General features: G+C 45.8%; 1 protein-coding gene across 8 annotated transcripts in view; it reads right to left on the reverse strand.

Annotated features, from left to right (window-relative positions):
* The window catches only part of LOC106604646 (transcription factor COE3), a 100,712-nt gene that overhangs the window by 2,869 nt on the left and 77,264 nt on the right, over positions 1 to 20,579 (reverse strand). For 2 of the 8 annotated variants that reach the window (XM_014199490.3, XM_014199489.3), the window contains exons 11-16: positions 16,368 to 16,456; positions 6,029 to 6,094; positions 5,457 to 5,631; positions 2,362 to 2,544; positions 681 to 881; positions 131 to 193 (exon numbers count right to left, since the gene is read on the reverse strand). In XM_014199490.3, the coding sequence (XP_014054965.1) occupies positions 135 to 193; positions 681 to 881; positions 2,362 to 2,544; positions 5,457 to 5,631; positions 6,029 to 6,094; positions 16,368 to 16,456 (773 nt within the window). In that variant the 3' untranslated portion in view covers positions 131 to 134. The remainder of the gene's footprint in view (positions 1 to 130; positions 194 to 680; positions 882 to 2,361; positions 2,545 to 5,456; positions 5,632 to 6,028; positions 6,095 to 16,367; positions 16,457 to 20,579) is intronic. The other 6 variants (XM_014199492.3, XM_014199491.3, XM_014199496.3 and 3 more) reach the window with 4 other exon arrangements.

Genomic DNA, 20,579 nt, shown 5'->3' on the forward strand with positions numbered 1-20,579 from the left:
TGAAAGACAACAGATACGCTGGTTACCTAAAAATGTGGCGAGACGTTTTGTATCCATAACATGTTTTGCATCTATAACATTGAAATATAATGTTGTAAGGATACATATCCCATAGAAAATCATTACACACCCTCTTAAATGAAAAGCCGTGTGTTGAGGTAATTATGATATGCATATGGATTTGCTGCAAAACCTAAGAATGACAAAATTATATTTTTCAAATATAATAACTTTTCCAGTCATGTTACATTAACTAAGGCCTGGATTCAATCTGTATTGCTGGAGTTCGGAGTTATAGTGTGATAGAAATGTAAAGGCAATGTTCCCGCGTTAGCTGAGACTACATACACGGTTAACACTACATATGTCGGTTCAATCGGAAATGACCTTTACATTTCGACCGCACCATCTGTAACGCTTCAGCCATGCATATTGGATCGAGCCCTTATAATCACTCTATGTGAACAAAGATTCTCAGCCAAATGATTTGATTGTGATGAATGTTTTGAAAAGTCACTCAGAGCCAGAAGTTATGGATCAACTTTGACCTTCAATCCACTGCTAACTCAGGTCATATCATTTTGTTGTATGAGTTCTAGCATAACAGGGTATCCATGACATGCCCTTTTCTAACAGTGACCCAGGCAGAAGTGGGCGGGACTGAGGGGCGGGATGCTCACCCTGTAGGCTGCTGCCATTGGTGGTGGTGCAGGTGGGGGGCGGGGAGGTCTGTGGCCGCACGACAGGGGCGAAGGCGCTCTTCTGTTTGACTGCAGAGATCATATGGACAGGAGAGAATGAATAAGGGCCTATGGGTCCACCGGAGAACAGAGGGATGGAGGAGGAGGAGGAGTAGGAGGAGGAGGGGGAGGTGGTAGATCCTAACGGAGAAGACAGACAGACAGAGGTTGGTGAGTGAGTGGACTGAGATGAGCTGTACAGTGAGGGCATGCATGGGGGCTGAGGAATGGATGCCTGCCTGAAGAAGGGCCAAGGTTTGGAGTAACATGCTCGGAGTAAAAGGTGCTCAATATCTGCAAGTTGATCCATAACTTGAAGGCCCATTTTAGACTTTGACACAAACAATACCTTGTTCTTGAGGATAGCAGCAACCTCCATCCATGTTCACAAACAAATATGTGTGTGTGTGCGTGCGTGTGTATGCATGTGTGTAGAATGTTAATGTCTGAAATGCTGACTGTGATAATGAAGCAATTTAATTTAAAGCACAATGCATTTGATACCCCATTCTCCCCATACTGGCTTGGTTCATTTCTGTACCTATGAGTTATTGCATCTTTATTCACAAGACATATGAATCCAGTAAAGTATGAAACCCTGAAGCAGCGTTTAGCCTCATATCTCACAAATACAGAAATTCAAAATGGAAGTCTAAAATTGATGACAAAATGCAAATTGTATGTATCCCTACATGTAAATAGTTATTTTGTTTTCACCTTCCTTGAACTATTAACTTATTCTTGCTGTGTAATGTCACAGTTGACATGTTTTGTTACTGATCCAACTGAATGGGTTTGGCCCACATCATGAATGAATCTATGAGGGTGTTAGTATGTTAGTAGTGTTAAGTAATGAAGGAGATGGAACAAGGTATAGGCAAAGCAGATGAAGACTTTTACAATGCGTGGTACAGACAGACAAACCCAACCTTTCCCTTCAATAGACAATGCATAACCTTCCACATCAAGTGTCAGACAAAAATCCACTTTCAGTTTAGCATCCAGAATTTACAACTACTGGGACACTGTTATTATTTTGGGAGACTTTGCTCTGTGATGCTGTAGCCTAAACAATAAGCAATTCGATGAGTCCCAGAGGTTGACAGTTAGAGTTCAAGACCCTCTCTAAAACACCTGTGACCTCAGAGCAGAATCGTGACGCTAAGCATGTTATTTGCAGAGTGGTGAAGGAAAGATCAGGGACAGAGACCCTGGAGGGTTCTAGCACTGAGGGAGAGAGAAGGAATCCCAGTGATGTCATCTATGAGATGTGTGTGAGGAATTCCAATGCAGCTCCTACAGCAGGTGTCCTCAACATTGGTCCTCTAGAACGGCAGCGGATGCCTCCACTGAATTGACCAATAGTAAACTGACGTCAATTATTTAGTCTGTGAGTCCACACCCTTGGTGCCCCAGATCTAAATCAGTCACTGTGTAAACGCAAAGTAAGAGAAGCGCTAGCATACACTGCATCCCACACTGCATCCCTCCTGGACTGAATCAGAGTACTACTGTCCAAATGAAACCGTGTGTTGTTATCCCACCACATATAACTAACCAAATGATCCCCCAGTGTTTTGTTACAGTGATGATCATTGAGACCAAATAAGGCTGTACTTACTTGCGTAGGGGGAGTTGGCGGCAGAGCCGTTGAGGAAGCTGGGTGAGCCTGGCACCCCCAGGTTGGTCATGCCCGCTCCGTAGCCGTTCATGGTGGACGTGATGGTGTTGTAGTTGGACTGCTGGGGCGTGGAGCTGGGGACGTAGCCACGGGGCGATACGCTGTTGGAGTTACGGGAGTAACCTGGACGAAAGGAGGAAATGCTATGGTCAATCCAATGACATCAAAACCGTGCAGTCTGAACAAGATCCGCTGACAACCTCAAATTCCTATATAGTAAGTATTAAGAACTGCATTGCTCTCCTCCAGAACTAAAACCACCCCTCTCCCCTCATTGTATGAGCACATTTCCCTTTGCACTTCAAATCTGAACAAGGGTTAATAAATATTATGTCAGAAGCAATAAAGCATATGTTCGATTTGGTAGGAGGGGGACTTTCTAAAATGCAACCGTATTGTAAATGTCCATGTTTCCCCAATGCATTGCAGAGTTGAATCAGACAAAGTGTGGCTTTTGCGAGGGATTGTCCATGCTGCCACTCCCTCCAGCGTTGTTTCTGACATGTGTTTCCCATTGCCTGCACTCTCCCTGATCCCAGGGCAGAGCTCCATCAATTGCTCTCCTGCTGGGAATTGCGTTGGCTCAAACCAAAAAGTGGGAAAGGGAGAGAGAGTGGGAGTGGGGAGGACAAGGAGAGTGAACTCTTAGAATTATTGGTGACTTGAGGAACCCTGGAGATCCTCAAGGAACCCCTGGAGTTCCTCAAGGAACCATTGCTAGTCAATGGTTCATATTTGCACCTTTGGCTAGGTAAGGGATTCTTGGACGAACCTTTAAAGGTTCAATGTAGCAACGGGTTCCTGTAGGAACCCTGGAGTGGAGGCTTGGCTTAGTAGGGGCTTTTTTTGGCCACCCATTAGAGTAAATGTCATTCCTGTATATCTGTTTTGTTGTTAAGGTTGAACAATTGTGTAACTTCAACGAGGCTAACAGAGGTGTGAGATCCTCAAGAGCCTATGCAAATCCCAAGATTGGAATAGTTACCACTTTATTACTGTATGTAATCAGCAATGTTAATATTATGCATAAATATTCAAGAAACATTTTAGTTTGCAGTGTACAGACTTAACATGACCAAAAATAAATATCTGATAGCCACGCCTCCAATCTGATAGGCTGCCACCTCTATAATATATTATTAAATAGGTTCAAAATTGAACCACTCCCATCACCAAAAGGTTCCGGTTTGAACCTTTACACATGGGTTCCTTGAAGACCCTTGTCAGAGGGGTTCAATCTTTTCAACTGGAAAGGTTCCACCAACTGGAATGGTTCTGTCATGAACCCAAAAGGTTCTTCCAGGCCCCTTTATTTCTAAGAGTGTGGGAGAGAAGGAGAGAAGGAGAGAAGGAGAGAGAGGAAGTGTGAACACACTGTGCTGCTTGGCATATTGTGCCTTTCTCTCTGGCCTCCAACTAAGCCCCCAAGTTGGTACTAGTGCCTCGTGAAGGGGAGAGTGCTATAACGAAGGGAGCACGGTTATTCAATACATCCTAGATGAAGGCCATTCAACTAACGGCTATGAGTGGTATCGGGAGGAGAGCGTTAAGGCAACTCCACTCCGCTATTGGGGTGGGACATGAAGGACAGGCCTAGGGGGAGCAGTCACTAACCCTATCCAGAAATCGCTGACTGACGCAATGACGAGGTCAGCCTCTGGAGGTCAATGAGACCGAGACGCGCCACAAGGTAGTTTCCCTATTTGTTCCAGAGGAAACTGTCAGCATAAAGTAAAACAAGTGGAGTGGATACCTGTTTTAAGACAAATGCCAGAGGAGAAATTACATAATCCATTTTGCTGTTGACGTAAAGCAGATCCATAACGCTGGTCTGGAATTGGATCATGCGTGGATTGGATCATTCCTCATGCGTTTGATAAGGCTCGGCGTATGATCTGCCCTGCATATTAAGGTTTTAATCATAGTACGTCCTTTCTAGGAGCACAAAGAGGCATTTCATAGCTGTACAACAGTAGGGGGAAATAGTCTGATTCTGGTATGTAATGTTCCAATGATCACAGACATAAAATATGGCATTATATATTTTCACGATTTGCTGCAGTCCTGTTCCCATGACCTCATAGATTCCTGTAGGTGTTCTCTCGTATGTCAATGTGAAAAGCAGACGAGTGGAGGGAGGGAGGGATAGAAAAAGGGGAACTAGAATGCTGAGGTGTCAGGGGAGAGAAAACAGCTCTAGATATCTCTCGCATTTCCTCTTTCTATCCATATCCTCGACTCCGACGTGAGCCAATGTGTTCATCACACATTCAGACATATTTCCTGTGCATCAGTCACAGAGCTGCTTTGTCAAAGGAAACAGCCCTCTCTAGGATAGTGTGTGTGTGTGTGTGTGTGTGTGTGTGTGTGTGTGTGTGTGTGTGTGTGTGTGTGTGTGTGTGTGTGTGTGTGTGTGTGTGTGTGTGTGTGTGTGTGTGTGTGTGTGTGCGTGCGTGGGGGGCTTTGCATTATAATATATGCTTCATAACATGCGTATGCATTTTTGGAAGTGTGTAAATAGTGATTTCACAGTCAAAGCTGTTAAAAGAGACACACAAACACACACTGCTCCCTGACACCTTGACCAAGCTACTGTCTCTGGCTGTATTCAGTATCTAAACTCTGGTTGTTTTATTCATGCCACATCGTCTGCATTTCTCATCGTCTCTCATTATCACCTCCCCTTCTCATACACTCCCAATGAATAGTGACAGGGAGCTGGTGTCACTGTCTGCCACACACACACACACTCACACACCCACACCCACACACACACACACACACACACACACACACACACACACACACACACACACACACACACACACACACACGCTTGGATCTGAGGGAATGTTTCACTGAGTGGATGTATGCACAAAGGGCCAGGCCTGGTGTATATGGCTACTAAAATCAGAGCCGCTGACAGACACTAATCCACAGGGGACACCAATACTTAGAGAAGGGGTGAGAGGATCAGAGGGTGGAGGGTGAGGATCGTGGGGTGATGGGCCATGGTGGGGGGTTGCAGCACTCACCCTGGTCCCCCTGCGAGGCCTCAGAGATGTTGACGGCCAGCTGGCTGCTGAAGGAGTTGACTCCCATCATGCCGGAGTGAGCGGCCGAGCCGCTGAGCGAGGGCAGCTGGTTGTGGCTGCGGGGGACGCTGTACAGGGCCTCAGTCAGGTCCGCTGCCCGCTTCAGGATGATCTCCTAGGGGAGGGAGGGAGCGGGGGAAGGTGGAGAGAGAGTACCATAGGTGATTGTGAGTTTAGGTCGTAAAAAAAGGTTTTGTAATGTATTTTTGGTGGGTCATTCAGATTAGATTATGGTTGAATATTGGAGTTTTCACAGATGATAGACTCAAGATAAACTACTAACTCTGATATATACATACTGTACAGATTGTTTTTCCCTGGCTTCCCAGGTTTCTGTAACCTGGCTGTTCTTGAAATATGTTAATTTGATATGTGTATGATCAAAGAATTAAAAAAATCTGGGAAACTGTGTTACCTCTTTACCAAAACAATCAAATAAGAAAATACATCTGAATGTTCACTTTTTTTATTTCATTTTTTTTGCAATAAAAATGGCCTATATGATGACATACCTGATTATTGTGGGGCATTCCATACAGAGCCTCTACTAAGTCTGCCGATCTCTTTAACAGCACTTCCTGAAATGACATCACATCGCATCTTCACTGTTTACTTCAGTTCATCAGATTTCAAACGTAATATGCTTCACAGTTACATGAAAGATTCCACACTCATCAAAACTTCTGGATCCTCTAAATTGTTGACGGTTGATGGTAAAATCTAGGAAAGTAGACTGTAGAAAATGAATGTTTACTTCTTTTATAAACCCACAACTCTAAACCTAAAACATGATCTGAGCGATAATCAAATATTCAATGTTTTCTGAGGGTTTAAATCACTGTGAAAACTACAAAATAGCTTTCTGCAAGTGTTGGACCTAGGTTATAGGAGTTGGGGTGATAAAACGAGGAAAAACACTCAAATGTAATCATTGTTTGACAGAGTACAAGTCAGAGATGAGCTTTAATGGCACACCCTACGTGTGATAAACAACCGTAAGTAAGCAGCTGTCTGCATCTCATTTTCATCACCCCCCCTTCTCTCTCACACACACAAACACACACACACACGCACGCACACTGAACACATACTCACATACACTATATATACAAGAGTATGTGGACACCCCTTCAAATGAGTGGATTTGGCTATTTCAGTCACACCCGTTGCTGACGGGTGTATAAAATCGAGTACACAGCCATGCAATCTCCAAAGCCAAACATTGGCAGTAGAATGGCCTTACTGAAGAGCTCAGTGACTTTCAACGTGGCTCCGTCATAGGATGCTACCTTTTCAACAAGTCAGTTCGTCGACCTGCTTGAGCTGCCCCGGTCAGCTGTAAGTGCTGTTATTGTGAAGTGGAAACGTCTAGGAGCAACAACGGCTCAGCCGCGAAGTGGTAGGCCACACAAGCTCACAGAACGGGACTGGTGCTGAAGCGCATAAAAATCGCCTGTCCTCGGATGCAACACTCACTACTGAGTTCCAAACTGCCTCTGGAAGCAACGCCAGCACAAGAACTGTTCATCGGGAGCGTCATGAAATGGCTTTCCATGACCAAGCAGCCACACACAAGCCTAAGATCACCATGCGCAATGCCAAGCGTCGGCTGGAGTGTTGTAAAGCTCGCCGCCATTGATGAATCACGCTTCACTTCATCTGGCAGTCCGACGGACGAATCTGGGTTTGGCGGATGCCAGGAGAACGCTACCTGCCAAAATTCATAGTGCCAACTGTAATGTTTGGTGAAGGAGGAATAATGGTTTGGGGCTGTTTTTTATTGTTCGGGCTAGGCCCCTTAGTTCAAGTGAACTACAGCATACAATGACATTATAGATTATTCTGTGCTTCCAACTTTGGGGCAACAGTTTAGGGAAGGCCCTTTCCTGTTTCAGCATGACAATGCCCCAGTGCACAAAGCGAGGTCCATACAGAAATGGTTTGTCGAGATCGGTGTGGAAGAACTTGACAGACCTGCACAGAGCCTTAACGTCAACCCCATCAAACACCTTTGGGATAAATTGGAACACCGACTGCGAGCCAGGCCTAATTGTCCAACATCAGTGCCTGACCTCAGTAATAATCTTTTGGCTGAATGGAAGTAAGTCCCCGCAGCAATGTTCCAACATTTAGTGGAAAGCCTTCCCAGAAGAGTGGAGGCTGTTATAGCAGCAAAGTGGGAACCAGCTCCATATTAATGCCCATGATTTTGGAATGAGATATTCGACGAGCAGGCGTCCACATACTTTTGGCCATATAGTGTACTAACACACACTTACACATTCTCCCAGTCAGACGTCTTGTATTGAGCCCCACAACTCCCTTCTTGAGCGCTCTAGTCTCTGCTTGTAGGGGGTGGCCTTTTTGTTACAGCACTTAGTTTGTCACAGCACTACACAATAGCAAATTGTCATGACCAGAGTGCATCTTCACCAGCCTCTAATCAAAATGGCTGCCAGTGCACCCTGGAGGGAGAGGGGGAGCTGGGAGGGAGCAGCCTGAGGTGGTGGGAACCTATTAACACTTTCAGACTGCCTTCGGTGTTTCCGATCCGCCACTTTAGACCCAGGCTTATTAGAGCCACATTGCATGAAATTTGTTGAATTTCCCCTGCCTAATTCACCCCTCCCTCCTGCTCTCTCATCCACCCCCCTCCTCCATTGTCCCTGGGCTGTTTCCCACTCAGAGGAGGAAGCGTCCAATCTCTCCCCAGCAACCCAGTGGGTCGCCGTGGCGATGGCTCTTAATAACAATAACAGGCCTGATAAATAAATATTGTCTGGTGGAGGAGGAGTCGCTGACACTCGCCGGGGCTAAATGGGGGGACAAACACTCACACACAGGCATATTCACACAGCCCAGTATCCTTTCACAGGAAGAATGAGAGGAGAGGAGAGGAGAGGAGAGGAGAGGAGAGGAGAGGAGGAGAGGAGAGGAGAGGAGAGGAGAGGAGAGGAGAGGAGAGGAGAGGAGAGGAGAGGAGAGGAGAGGAGAGGAGAGGAGAGGAGAAAGGGACGAGACGTCACAACACGACACAACACGAGAGCGGAAAGGAGACGTGACGTAAGGAGGACAGAGAAGAGGAGTCAGTCAGGTGGGGAGAGAAGAGGAGTGGGTGAGGTGGGGAGAGCTGGGTTGGTTGTTGTTTCCAGGGCTCTGGGGATGAGAGCTGGTGTTGTGGGAGCCTCTGCTGGAGGTCTCTGGGGTATTACAATGAGGAGGGGCCTCTGTCTGCCTGTCTGGAGCCTGATTGGTTCCTACAACACATCTAGCCTTTTCCTTGTGTAAAAAAAAAAGTTTTAACTTGACCAAAACGCTGTCAAAGGAAATGTGCAGTGCTGTGGTGAACATGTGTCCGGGAATAACTTTTTTTCTTATCATTTAATCATTTAACTATTGTCTCACCGTTAGCCCTGTGTTCACTGTTTGACAGGGAAAGAGTGCATGAGGATGCTCTTCTCCCTTTCTGTCCCCCATTTCCCACGACAAAATATGACCTCAGGAAAAAGGATCCAAGTAAAGTTGAATCAGTCTGAGGAATTACCATCTGCCCAGACGGGCAGGCCTGAGTTACAGAGTGAGTTCATGGATTCTCTTCTGAATATATACATCAATGGAAATTAGATTCACTAATATGATGGTTGATTTTATTTTTACTATGTGCACACGTTTTAAATAAAGAGCATGCGTGAGCGTGTGTGTGTGTGTGTTCATACGTGTACCTGTGTGTGAGATCCACCACGCCAGTCTGCCCTTCCTCTGTGCCCACCTGCCCACCCCAACACTCCTACTGACCCCACAGCTATCCTGCAGGCACACAGTCACACAGTCACACAGACACACAGTCACACAGACACACAGACACCCCAACACTCCTACTGACCCCACAGCTATCCTGCAGGCACACAGTCACACAGACACACAGACACACAGTCACACAGTCACACAGCCACACAGCCACACAGTCACACAGTCACACAGCCACACAGACACACAGACACACAGTCACACAGCCACACAGCCACACAGTCACACAGCCACACAGACACACAGTCACACAGACACACAGCCACACAGTCACACAGCCACACAGACACACAGACACACAGACACTCAGACACTCAGACACACAGTCACACAGACACCGCCACTCCCACCACAAAAAAGCAATAGAGCTCTCGTTCCAGCTCCTGTCAATCTCCACCCCACCCCCAGCTCTACACCCGAACCCTGTCCCCTGTCCCTATCCACTGAGAGAGGGCACAATCTGTCACACCTTGGCACTGCCAACTGCTATACCCCCATGAGGAGTGTATCTCGGACCCCTCCTCCCCTCCTCTCATCCTCTCTCCTCTTATCGTCTCTCCTCTCCTCTCCCCCCCTGGCATGTGCTCGCTTCATTAATCTCCATTATAAAACAGAAGTTAGTTAATGTCTCTGAGGCTTGGCGGCTGCAACACCCTGCCTGCCACAGGGAACTTTGGCAAACCGCTCCCGCCCGATGCCTCAAACCCACACACATAGGGACACACACACACACATTCCTGCCTCTACACACTGGTGTGTGTGTGTTTGCCACAGTCGGTCTCTCCTTTTTTCATTAGGCAATGACAGACACAACAGCCTTCTCAAGGTAACGACGCCTTCGAGGCCTTACTGCTCGTTGGTGCTACTCTGCTTCGGTTTGCGTGTGTTTTGTGTGTGTGTGTGTGTGTGCGTGTGTGTGTGTGTGTGTGTGTGTGTGTGTGTGTGTGTGTGTGTGTGTGTGTGTGTGTGTGTGTGTGTGTGTGTGTGTGTGTGTGTGTGTGTGTGTGTGGTGTGTGTGTGTGTGTGTGCGTTCAATTGTTTGAAGTGTGTGGCCAGTTTCTGATGCTAAGAACAACCCCCTAAATAACCCCAATCTTGAAAACAAATGCAAAGAAAAGACTCTTTGGAGGACATTCTCCAGAGTATTATCGCAGAATAAATGAAGCACTTCGTTATGTACAGAAATTCCTCAGCACACTAATCTACCATGGATTTAGCTAATTATCTCCAGACAATAACAACAATTAGATTGTTGTTATTGTCTGGAGATAACCAACTAAGAACAGGCCATCTGTTCTGAGAACCTTCAGATAACCAAATAAGAACAGGCCATCTGTTCTGAGAACCTTTAGATAACCAATTAAGAACAGGCCGTCTGTTCTGAGAACCTTTAGATAACCAATTAAGAACAGGCCTGTATGTTCTAAGAACCTTTAGATAACCAATTAAGAACATGTCATCTGTTCTGAGAACCTTTAGATAACCAATTAAGAACAGGCCTGTGTGTTCTAAGAACCTTTAGATAACCAATTAAGAACAGGCCTGTATGTTCTAAGAACCTTTAGATAACCAATTAAGAACATGTCATCTGTTCTGAGAACCTTTAGATAACCAACTAAAAACAGGCCGTCTGTTCTGAGAACGTTTAGATAACCAATTAAGAACAGGCCATCTGTTCTGAGAACCTTTAGATAACCAATTAAGAACAGACCATCTGTTCTGAGAACCTCATTTCATGTCATGTTACTTAACTTGGACCATTGAAAATACATCACAGAATTTGTGACATAACAGTGAGGGTTATCTATGCCTGGGTCTTGTGGTCCTGTAGCTGTTGGGGTGGGAGGCATGTGTGTGGAGGTGAGAGATGGGCCTTGCACTGCCTTGTTGTGAACCACACACACACACACACACACACACACACACACACACACACACACACACACATCCACATTCACACTCATAACCCCCCCCCCCCTACACACACATACACCCCACCCTCCCAACACCCATATACCCACACATGCACACACACCCCTCCCTATAGCGACGAGGAGAGACAACGCCATTGGATTCCTGTCAGCGCAAGTGCCGGCAATCAGAGCGCGGGTGCTTTAACGCCGCTGAAAGCTCAGCCCCAATCAATACGGTAATGCACTGCCTCCCAGTTATCATCATAATCTCTTATCACTGGCCCACACCTCTGAGGGGAGAGGGGAGAGAGGGGGGACGGAGGGAGGGATGGAAGGATGAAGGGATGGTGGGATAGAGGGGGGGTGGATGGATGGAGGGATGGATGGAGGGATGGTGGGATAGAAGCAGCGTGACGGCTCATTCAATAATCACCTCAGCCAATGATCTGAAAGATTGAGGAGATGAAGGTACTACAGATGTTTCCATGGTGTGTAAAATGCTGGTTTAGTGCGAGTAAAAAAGTGTGAGTGTCACTTGAATTCAATATAACGGTAGTATCTTGATTCTTGAAATTACCCATTTGCAATATGAATAAACATCAAACATGGAATATGCAAGGGTGGAAAGATTCACTACATACTCTAGTAGAGAGAGAGAGCGAGCACCTCATCACCATGAAGGGGGAAGGAGTGGGGACTTGGCGGAGGACAGGAGGGAAGGAAAGGAGAATTCTCTCCTCCATCCTCAGTGGGTCAACTGCCAGGAAGGGATGTTGGCCCTACAAGAGACTCCCTCCCAATGTGCGAGTAGGAAGAGTCTGTTCCCAGCCTCTATCCTGGAAGCCTCTACACTGATGTCTTTAAAGCCCTTTCTACCTTACACCGGGGAAAAAAACAGGTTTTAGCTAGTGTATGTCTCTCTTTTATGACTTCAGACAGAGGTGGAAATCATTTCATCCACCATGCTCCATGCTCTCATCTGTATCCAGGCCAAGAGGGAAAGGCACATACAGTATTCTGGAGCGACAGACCACACATCTAGAGAGTGATCGTCTCTTTAGGGTACTTCAGAGCTCCAGGTGGAATAACTCACAAGAAGAACGATATGAAAGAGCAGGAATTATAGAATATCCTAAACTGACTGGGGTCATCTTCAAGTCAGGTCGATTGAGGAAATTAATTCCAATTTGACTCATGAGATTGAAAATGCCTGTCATTTTCTATGAGGATTTTTTTCTCTCCAATTCATGACTTGGGGCAGCAGGTAGCCTAATAGTTAGAGTGGTGGGCCAGTAACCGAAAGGTTGCTAGATCGAATCCACGAGTTGCCAAGTTAAAACTCTGTCGTTCTGCCCCTAAACAAGGGAGTTAACCCATTGTTCCTAGGCCGTTATTGTAAATAAGAATTTGTTCTTAACTGACTTGCCTAGGAAAACAAAGGTTAAATAAAAAATTTCAAAAATAAACTTGAACTTTTGTATCTATAAATTGAATTACAATTCATAACCTATCAACTGGAAACCCAGCCTATGCCACTTCCTCTCAGTGCTACTTTTAATGTGCAGTACTATATAACATTTTGGCGACAATACAAAATAGTATTTCTCTCAAGGAATTGTATGTCTTTACTATTACAGAAATACATTAATAAGTGCTATTTTCATGTGAAAATGTTATGGAATGTGCCTTTATCATACTGCATGTAACTGCATCCTCCTTCTCAAACATTGGACTGAACATGAGCAAAATCTCTCCCGTAACTCTTCTACCCATCTCACCTAACCCAACCCCCTGAGCCCCAGCCCGTGCCCCTGGCCCCCAACGCCCCAGTCCTCCTTGCGTCTGCCTCCAGACATATTCCACCTATTTTCTTCCATTGCTTTCCAGGAGCTCAATTATGGGAGGATGGCTCCCTGGTTCCAGAGGTTCCCGGAGAGAAGGGATCAGCAGACCCGGGAGAAGAAGCCTTCCGACAGGTCCCTTAACAATGATAAATCACCACTTGCCTGGCTCTGCACAGCCGTCCCGCAGCCACCTAGCTGCAACACAAAGGGAGCGCTACCTCTAGCTATCTCTAGCCCCCCCCCCCAGACGATCCCACAGGTGAAGAAGCCGGATGTGGATGTCCAGTGCTGGCGTGGTTACATGTGGTCTGCGGTTGTGATGCCGGTTGGATGTACTGCCAAATTCTATAAAACAACGTTGGAGGCAGCTTATGGAAGAGAAATTCATTGAATTAATTAAATTGTCTGACAAAAACTCTGGTGGACTTTCCTGCAGTCGGTGTGCCAATTGCACGCTCCCTCAAAACTTGAGAAATCTGTGGCATTGTGTTGTGTGACAAAACTGCACATTTTAAAATGGCCTTTTATTGTTCCCAGCACAAGGTGCACCTCTGTAATGATCATGCTGTTTAATGAGCTTCTTGATATGCCACACCTGTCAAGTAGATGGATTATATTGGCAAAGGAGAAATGCTCACTAACAAGGATGTAAACAAATTTGTGCACAAATGTTGAGATAAATGAGCTATTTGTGCATATGTAACATTTCTGGGATTTTTTATTTCAACTCATGAAACCAACACTTTACATGTGGCATTTATATTTTTGTTCAGTATAGATTAGAGCACAAACTAACAGCTCAGGTCCTGGACTAGATATAGGGAGTGCAGGCTTTTGTTACAGACCAGCACTAACATTGCATTGAATATAATTGCCCCATTAACCCTGGCAGTTGATTCAGATGTAATGGCCAAACAGGTGGTAAACACATCTAGCCTCAGAGGTCATATAAGGCCAGAACATGCTTTTTCAGCCGTTAACACATTTTGGCTGACAAGACAGCAAACTCTTCACCTCGGTTAGCTTTTTAGCTCAGTCTCCATTTGTTTGTCTGCTCTGTATCAAAACAGGCCTCCCGTATGGCTGTATCTTAGGAAAATAGGCCCTCCACATGTAAGGAACGCATCACCATCCAGGTGTCTATTTAAGAGGATTCATAGGCCGTTAAACTTGCCGTGACCTGGGAATGGGTCTTCTACTGCAAAGATCCTGGAACAGAGTGGACCTCGCAAATATGCTGCTGCCTCCCATGCTGAGCAATAAGGGGAGGCTAGAGCTTAAACCACATATCCTCCATAGATCTGGACGGGGAAGTGTCCGCTTGCAGCCAAGGCAGACTGGAAATGAAATTAGAGGCGAACTGATCCAGCCCCAGCCTCCGAGGTCATCAGTGACCAGTTGGCCATGCTTTAGCCCCGGTCTGCTCTGTCTGTCTATCACTGGGGCTAGGGTTCCAGCTCTGGGACTGGCTCGTTGGAGAAGTGCGGCTGCCAACCTCCTAATCTAATCACTCAAATGGGGTTTCTCAGCTACAAAGGAAAACATCAAAAACCAACAGCCAGTGTTTTCCCCTATCATTATTTACATGGAATCCCACTTATTCCCACCCTTCTAGACTTGCTCTGTTGCTTCCTGCTTAAAAAATTACTTCAATTTGACTTCAATTGGTTCCAATAGCAAGTGTTGGTGCCTATTGCCTCTGAATGTAGCTTGGGGTAGCTTTGCTCCCTGCCTAAGAGGCTCTACAAACGGTCCTGACCAACCTTTCCATCCTACAAGAAAAGCAAAGGAGAGAGGATAACAAAGGGATGAAATGTCAGCGTTACTGTTCCAGAGTGACCGTGTGAGTCTTTCCTGACAAGCCACATTGGGTGAGAGCAATGAGGTACTTCACGAATAGCAAGCTTTTCCGTGTTAGTCTTGTTGTTATTTCCTTCTGTCTAAAATGTCGAGAAAGCTAGCGGCTGAAGAGAAGACGGAGGAAAATCTATACGCTTATTGAGTTTTCTTTTGAATAAATAAATATATAACGGCTGATAGGGACATTCTCCCTCCGCCACAAATCAGGGCATCAAAGGGGCCAGACAATATATGCTCACTAATAGTATCAATTTACAAATAAACTGCTTTTTTGGTGACTGGATCTCAGATGTCAGATTTTGATAAATGGTTTCAATTTGGCAGCTGTTTTAGACTGTCAGGCTCCATCTGATCATATCCCCCTTTACAACAGTTCCCTGCCCAAAACAATCTCACTCATTTAGTGGTGCACCTTGTTAGGGGGAAAATAATCTTTTCATACTAACCAGGCGGCAAACCGCCCAGGGCACCTGACGGCTGCCTGTGTTCTTGGCCCTGCCTAATGCGTGTGTGCGTGCGTCTACACTGAGTTTACAAAACATTAGGAACACCTTCCAAATATTGAGTTGCACCCCTTTTTGCCCTCAGAACAGCCTCAATTCATCAGTGCATGGACTTTACAAGGTGTCGAAAGCTTTCCCCAAGGATGCTGGCCCATGTTGACTCCAATGCTTCCCACTTTTGTGTCAAGTTGGCTGGATGTCCTTTGGGTGGTGGGTCGTTCTTGATACACACTGGAAACTGTTGAGAGTGAAAAATCCAGCAGCTCTGCAGTACTTGACACACTCAAACCGGTGCGCCTGGCACCTTCTACCATACCCCTTTCAAAGGTAATTCAATATTTTGTCTTGCCCATTCACCCTCTGAACGGCACACATACACAATCCATGTCTCAATTGTCTCAAGGCTTAAACATCCTTCTTCAACCTGTCTCCTCCTCTTCATCTACACTGGTTGAAGAGGATTTAACAGGTTACATCAATAAGGGATCATAGCTTTCACCTGGATTCACCTGGTCAGTCTATATCATGTTTTGTATACTCAGTTTATGTGTCTACACATGTGCATGGAATGAAGATATATTTGTATAAGCAGTGACTTTGCATCTGCATGTTTGTTACTACCTCAAACCTAAATTATAACAAGACCAGAAACACTGTCTCAAACTCTACAACACCAATACAACATCATATAAACACCTGTTTCCAATTGTACAAGTTATCAGAACAATGTGCCTATTGGCATCGGAGTATGTTCCAAGGCCAGGTCCATATTGAGTGGAACAAATTAATCCAATCTAACAGATCTGGTTTGCCCTCTATAAACTCAGATATTTGGCAGTCCGAAGTCTATACGGTCAGGGTGGTCTTTGGAGTAACAACAGGGGATGATGTGCTCCTTGGTGTCCTCTGAGGCGTATCACTGACCTTAGGTAACCTCTCGGGATCTCCTGGGTGTCTGGGGATGACTTTCTGTAGCCTCTGGAAGCCATAGTCGATGGTAGGCTCATTCAAGGCTGGAAAGAGAGAGAATTATCATGGTTAGAATATTGCTGAGTGGTATCTCTACAAACAAAGTGGAGCGGCTCAAACATGTATTGCTCTTCTATAGCTTCCAATGGCACATTTGAATCGTGTTTTTTGTTGTTGTTGACATCTGTATGCCTATGTAGACCTTCTGAAGGCCTTATGATGGCCTTATGAAGGCATTATGTCACATTCTAGAGTAGCATATCTCCCCTGCCTGGCTGTCCTGCCCTGATACAGGAGCTCTACAATGGCCTTGTGTCAGCCCATCTCTTCCTCCACCGGCATGTCTCTCTCTTTCTCCTACTGCTGTTTATTAAGCGTGAGATCTTCTACTCAACCTGTCCCAGTCACTATCCCTTTCACAGAGCATTCCTAACTAATTCAATTGCACCGCCCTCACTCTAAGCCCCTCACATACCCCCCTTTTTATCCCCCCCCCCCCTCCGTTTGCAAACAACACAATCTCCATTCCTCTCCGATTCGATACAAAGGGGAAAAGAGAAACACCCGGAAATGAGTTAGGGAGATATTTCTCCATAATCAAGCCCATTAATCATAAAAGACTGTCAAATTTGACTTTGGGGACAATTTGTCAGCCTTCTTGCCCTGTAAGGATGATTGACACACCAAATGCCGGTAAGTAGAATAGCTAGTTTGCACTAATATGCATAACCGGCGCTTTCATGAATAAGAATAAGGTGGCAGCAGCAGCGCAGGGTCTATTCAAAGGCCCGCTGCTGTTTGTCGCGAGCGGCAAATAGATGTTATTACGATTATAACAATATTTGTTTTCTTTCCTCAGGAATGGGCACCCGCGAGCTGCTAAATCAAATTTGTTGGAGGCCCGTTTCACACCAAGGGAAGGAGAAAAGGGCTTTCAGGCTGGAGCTGGGTGGGGATGTTATCTGAAGGGTGACGGAGCCTTCACATTCCCTCTCCACACAGGCTTCCATTTTGAATCTCTGCCCCTGGCCCCTGAGAGGCCTGGAATGGATTACTCTCTCATGGACAATTTCTCCCTTGTTGGGATGAAGAGGGGATAGTCTACTTTGAAACCAAACAGATGTCTTTGGATAATAAGGTATTCCTAAGGCCTTGTCAGAGCGTTAAGGCTCAGTATTGGGAAAGGGAATTTCAACACATCCTGGGAGAATTCTAAAAACAGCCATCTACCAAGAGAGTAGGACAAGTGAGAGAACAAGTGAAGGAGAGGCAAAGAAAGAGAAAAGGGATGGACACACACAGGAAGAGAGAGAGAGAGAGAGAGAGAGCGAGAGAGAGAGAGAGAGAGAGAGAGAGAGAGAGAGAGAGCGAGCGAGAGAGAGAGAGAGAGAGAGAGAGAGAGAGAGAGAGAGAGAGAGAGAGAGAGAGAGAGAGAGAAAGAAAGAAGCAGAAAGAGAATCTCATCTCGCCGGGGAGACTGGAGGGTAGTGGAGCAGACGTCTCTCCCTCTACTGCCCCCCAGAAATTAAGACCATTACTTCCCCTTATTAAAATCCCCTGCACTTTGACCCCAGCGCCCCATTGGCTGCCTGTAGGCCCCTGTCCTCTCAGCCAATCGATACGGCTGCCTCCTCGCAAAGAGCCTGAGTAATTGGAGAGCGCCGACGCGCTGCGCGAACCCTGACCCCCTACGCATTACACACCCCATATGAAGATAGATTGCCTGATTTAGTGTAAACATATGCTGCAATTCCAGCCATCAGTGCCACTTTCTCCATCGTAATTTGTATTGATTTTTTTTTTTCGGGGGCTCAGCCATCTTCGTTTCTTTGCGGTGTCTGACGTTTGGATTTTTTTCAAAGGGGAAAGATAATGCAGTTTGGTGGGAAGAGGAGGCGAGAATATGAGTGAGGGAGAGAGAGGGAGAAAGAGAGAGAGAGGGGTCGGCGAGGTATCATTTTTTATTTATTTAATCATCCAATTATTGCCCTCGATTTCTCCCTCTCTCCATGAAAGTGATCAAACAGTCGACTGGGGTCTCACTAAATAGAGCGTTGTTATTAGGTGACCACTCGACTGGGACAAAAGGGAGGGAGCGGGTGAATGGGATTTCCACTAATACACTCAACCAAGGCTGAGAGGAGTGGTAGTGAAACATGATCCCAGATCACACAACAGCACTAGGTACGGTAGATAGCACTAGGTAGATAGCACTAGGTACAGTAGATAGCGCTAGGTAGATAGCACTAGGTAGATAGCACTAGGCAGATAGCACTAGGCAGATTGCGCTAGGTAGATAGCGCTAGGCAGATAGCGCAAGGCAGATAGCGCTAGGCAGATAGCGCTAGGTAGATAGCGCTAGGCAGATAGCGCTAGGCAGATAGCGCTAGGTAGATAGCGCTAGGTAGAAGGCGCTAGGCAGATAGCGCTAGGTAGATAGCGCTAGGCAGATAGCACTAGGCAGATAGCACTAGGCAGATAGCGCTAGGTAGATAGCGCTAGGTAGATAGCGCTAGGCAGATAGCGCTAGGCAGATAGCGCTAGGTAGATAGCACTAGGCAGATAGCACTAGGCAGATAGCACTAGGCAGATAGCACTAGGTACAGTAGATAGCACTAGGTAGATAGCACTAGGCAGATAGCACTAGGTAGATAGCACTAGGCAGATAGCACTAGGCAGATAGCGCTAGGCAGATAGCGCTAGGCAGATAGCGCTAGGCAGATAGCACTAGGCAGATAGCACTAGGCAGATAGCACTAGGCAGATAGCAATAGGCAGATAGCACTAGGCAGATAGTGCTGGTGACAGCAGAACACTATACAAGTCAGACAGAAGGTTTTGGGTTAAGGAGAATAATCTAGTCCAAATTGGAGGCTTTTAAATCAGCAGATGCTACATACATTTTGGGATTTATAAATTAATGACATGTAAGCATTGATTCTTGAAGAATATAACTTAGAAATGCCTCATGAGCTTAGTTCAACTGTCGTACCCCATCAGAACTAAAATGTAACCTTGTTTTACGGCAATGCTTGTAAATGTAAACACTATATAGCCTCATAACATGGTTAAAATTCTACATTTGATATCATGGATGGTCAGTCCTTGCATCCATAGCTCTGTCAGAGTGATTACATTTCTCTAGCCGCATCCCTCAGCTTTTAACCAAACCAAGGGTGGGGATGCCGCGTTGTTGTTGTTTCTACTGCTGATTGCTACTTTAAGGTCAGATAAACCATCTATCTGAAATATTCATAAATTGGCATTAGGCATGATAATGTTCATTTGATCATCACATTAATGGTCATGTCTTCTACCTTCATACTCTAACATCGTTCTGACTCAATGGAGGCTGCTGAATGGAGGACAGCTCATAATAATGGCTTGAAGGGAGCAAATGGAATGGCATCAAACACCTGGAAACCATGTGTTTGATGTATGTGATACCATTTCACTGATTCCGCTCCAGTCATTACCACAAGCCTGTTCTCCCCAATTAAGCTGCCATCAACCTCCTGTGTTCTGACGTCACTATATGCAAAACACCACTTTTGTTGGTTGGGAGTATTGTTGCAAGTCGCAAAGTCTTTATTTTGAATACAAACAGTGTAGCTATTCGCTCCGCAAGGCAATCAAACAAGCTAAGCGTCAGAATAGAGACAAAGTAGATTTGCAATTCAACAGCTCAGACACGAGAGGTATGTCTTCTGATCCCTCCTGTCTCAGCCTCCAGTATTTATGCTGCAGTAGTTTATGTGTCGGGGGGCTAGGGTCAGTCTGTTACATCTGGAGTATTTCTCTTGTCTTATCCGGTGTCCTGTGTGAATTTAAATATGCTCTCTCTAATTCTCTCTTTCTCTCTTTCTGTCTTTCTCTCGGAGGACCTGAGCCCTAGGACCATGCCTCAGGACTACCTGGTATGATGACTCCTTGCTGTCCCCAGTCCACCTGGCCGTGCTGCTGCTCCAGTTTCAACTGTTCTACCTGCGGCTATGGAACCCTGACCTGTTCACCGGACGTGCTTGTTGCACCCTCGACAACTACTATGATTATTATTATTTGACCATGCTGGTCATTTATGAACATTTTAACATTTTAACATTTTGACCATGTTCTGTTATAATATCCACCCTGCACAGCCAGAAGAGGACTGGCCACCCCTCATAGC

This window comes from Salmo salar, chromosome 05 (assembly GCF_965601325.2).
Source record: "Salmo salar chromosome 05, fSalSal1, whole genome shotgun sequence".
Classification (NCBI taxonomy): Eukaryota; Metazoa; Chordata; class Actinopteri; order Salmoniformes; family Salmonidae; genus Salmo; species Salmo salar.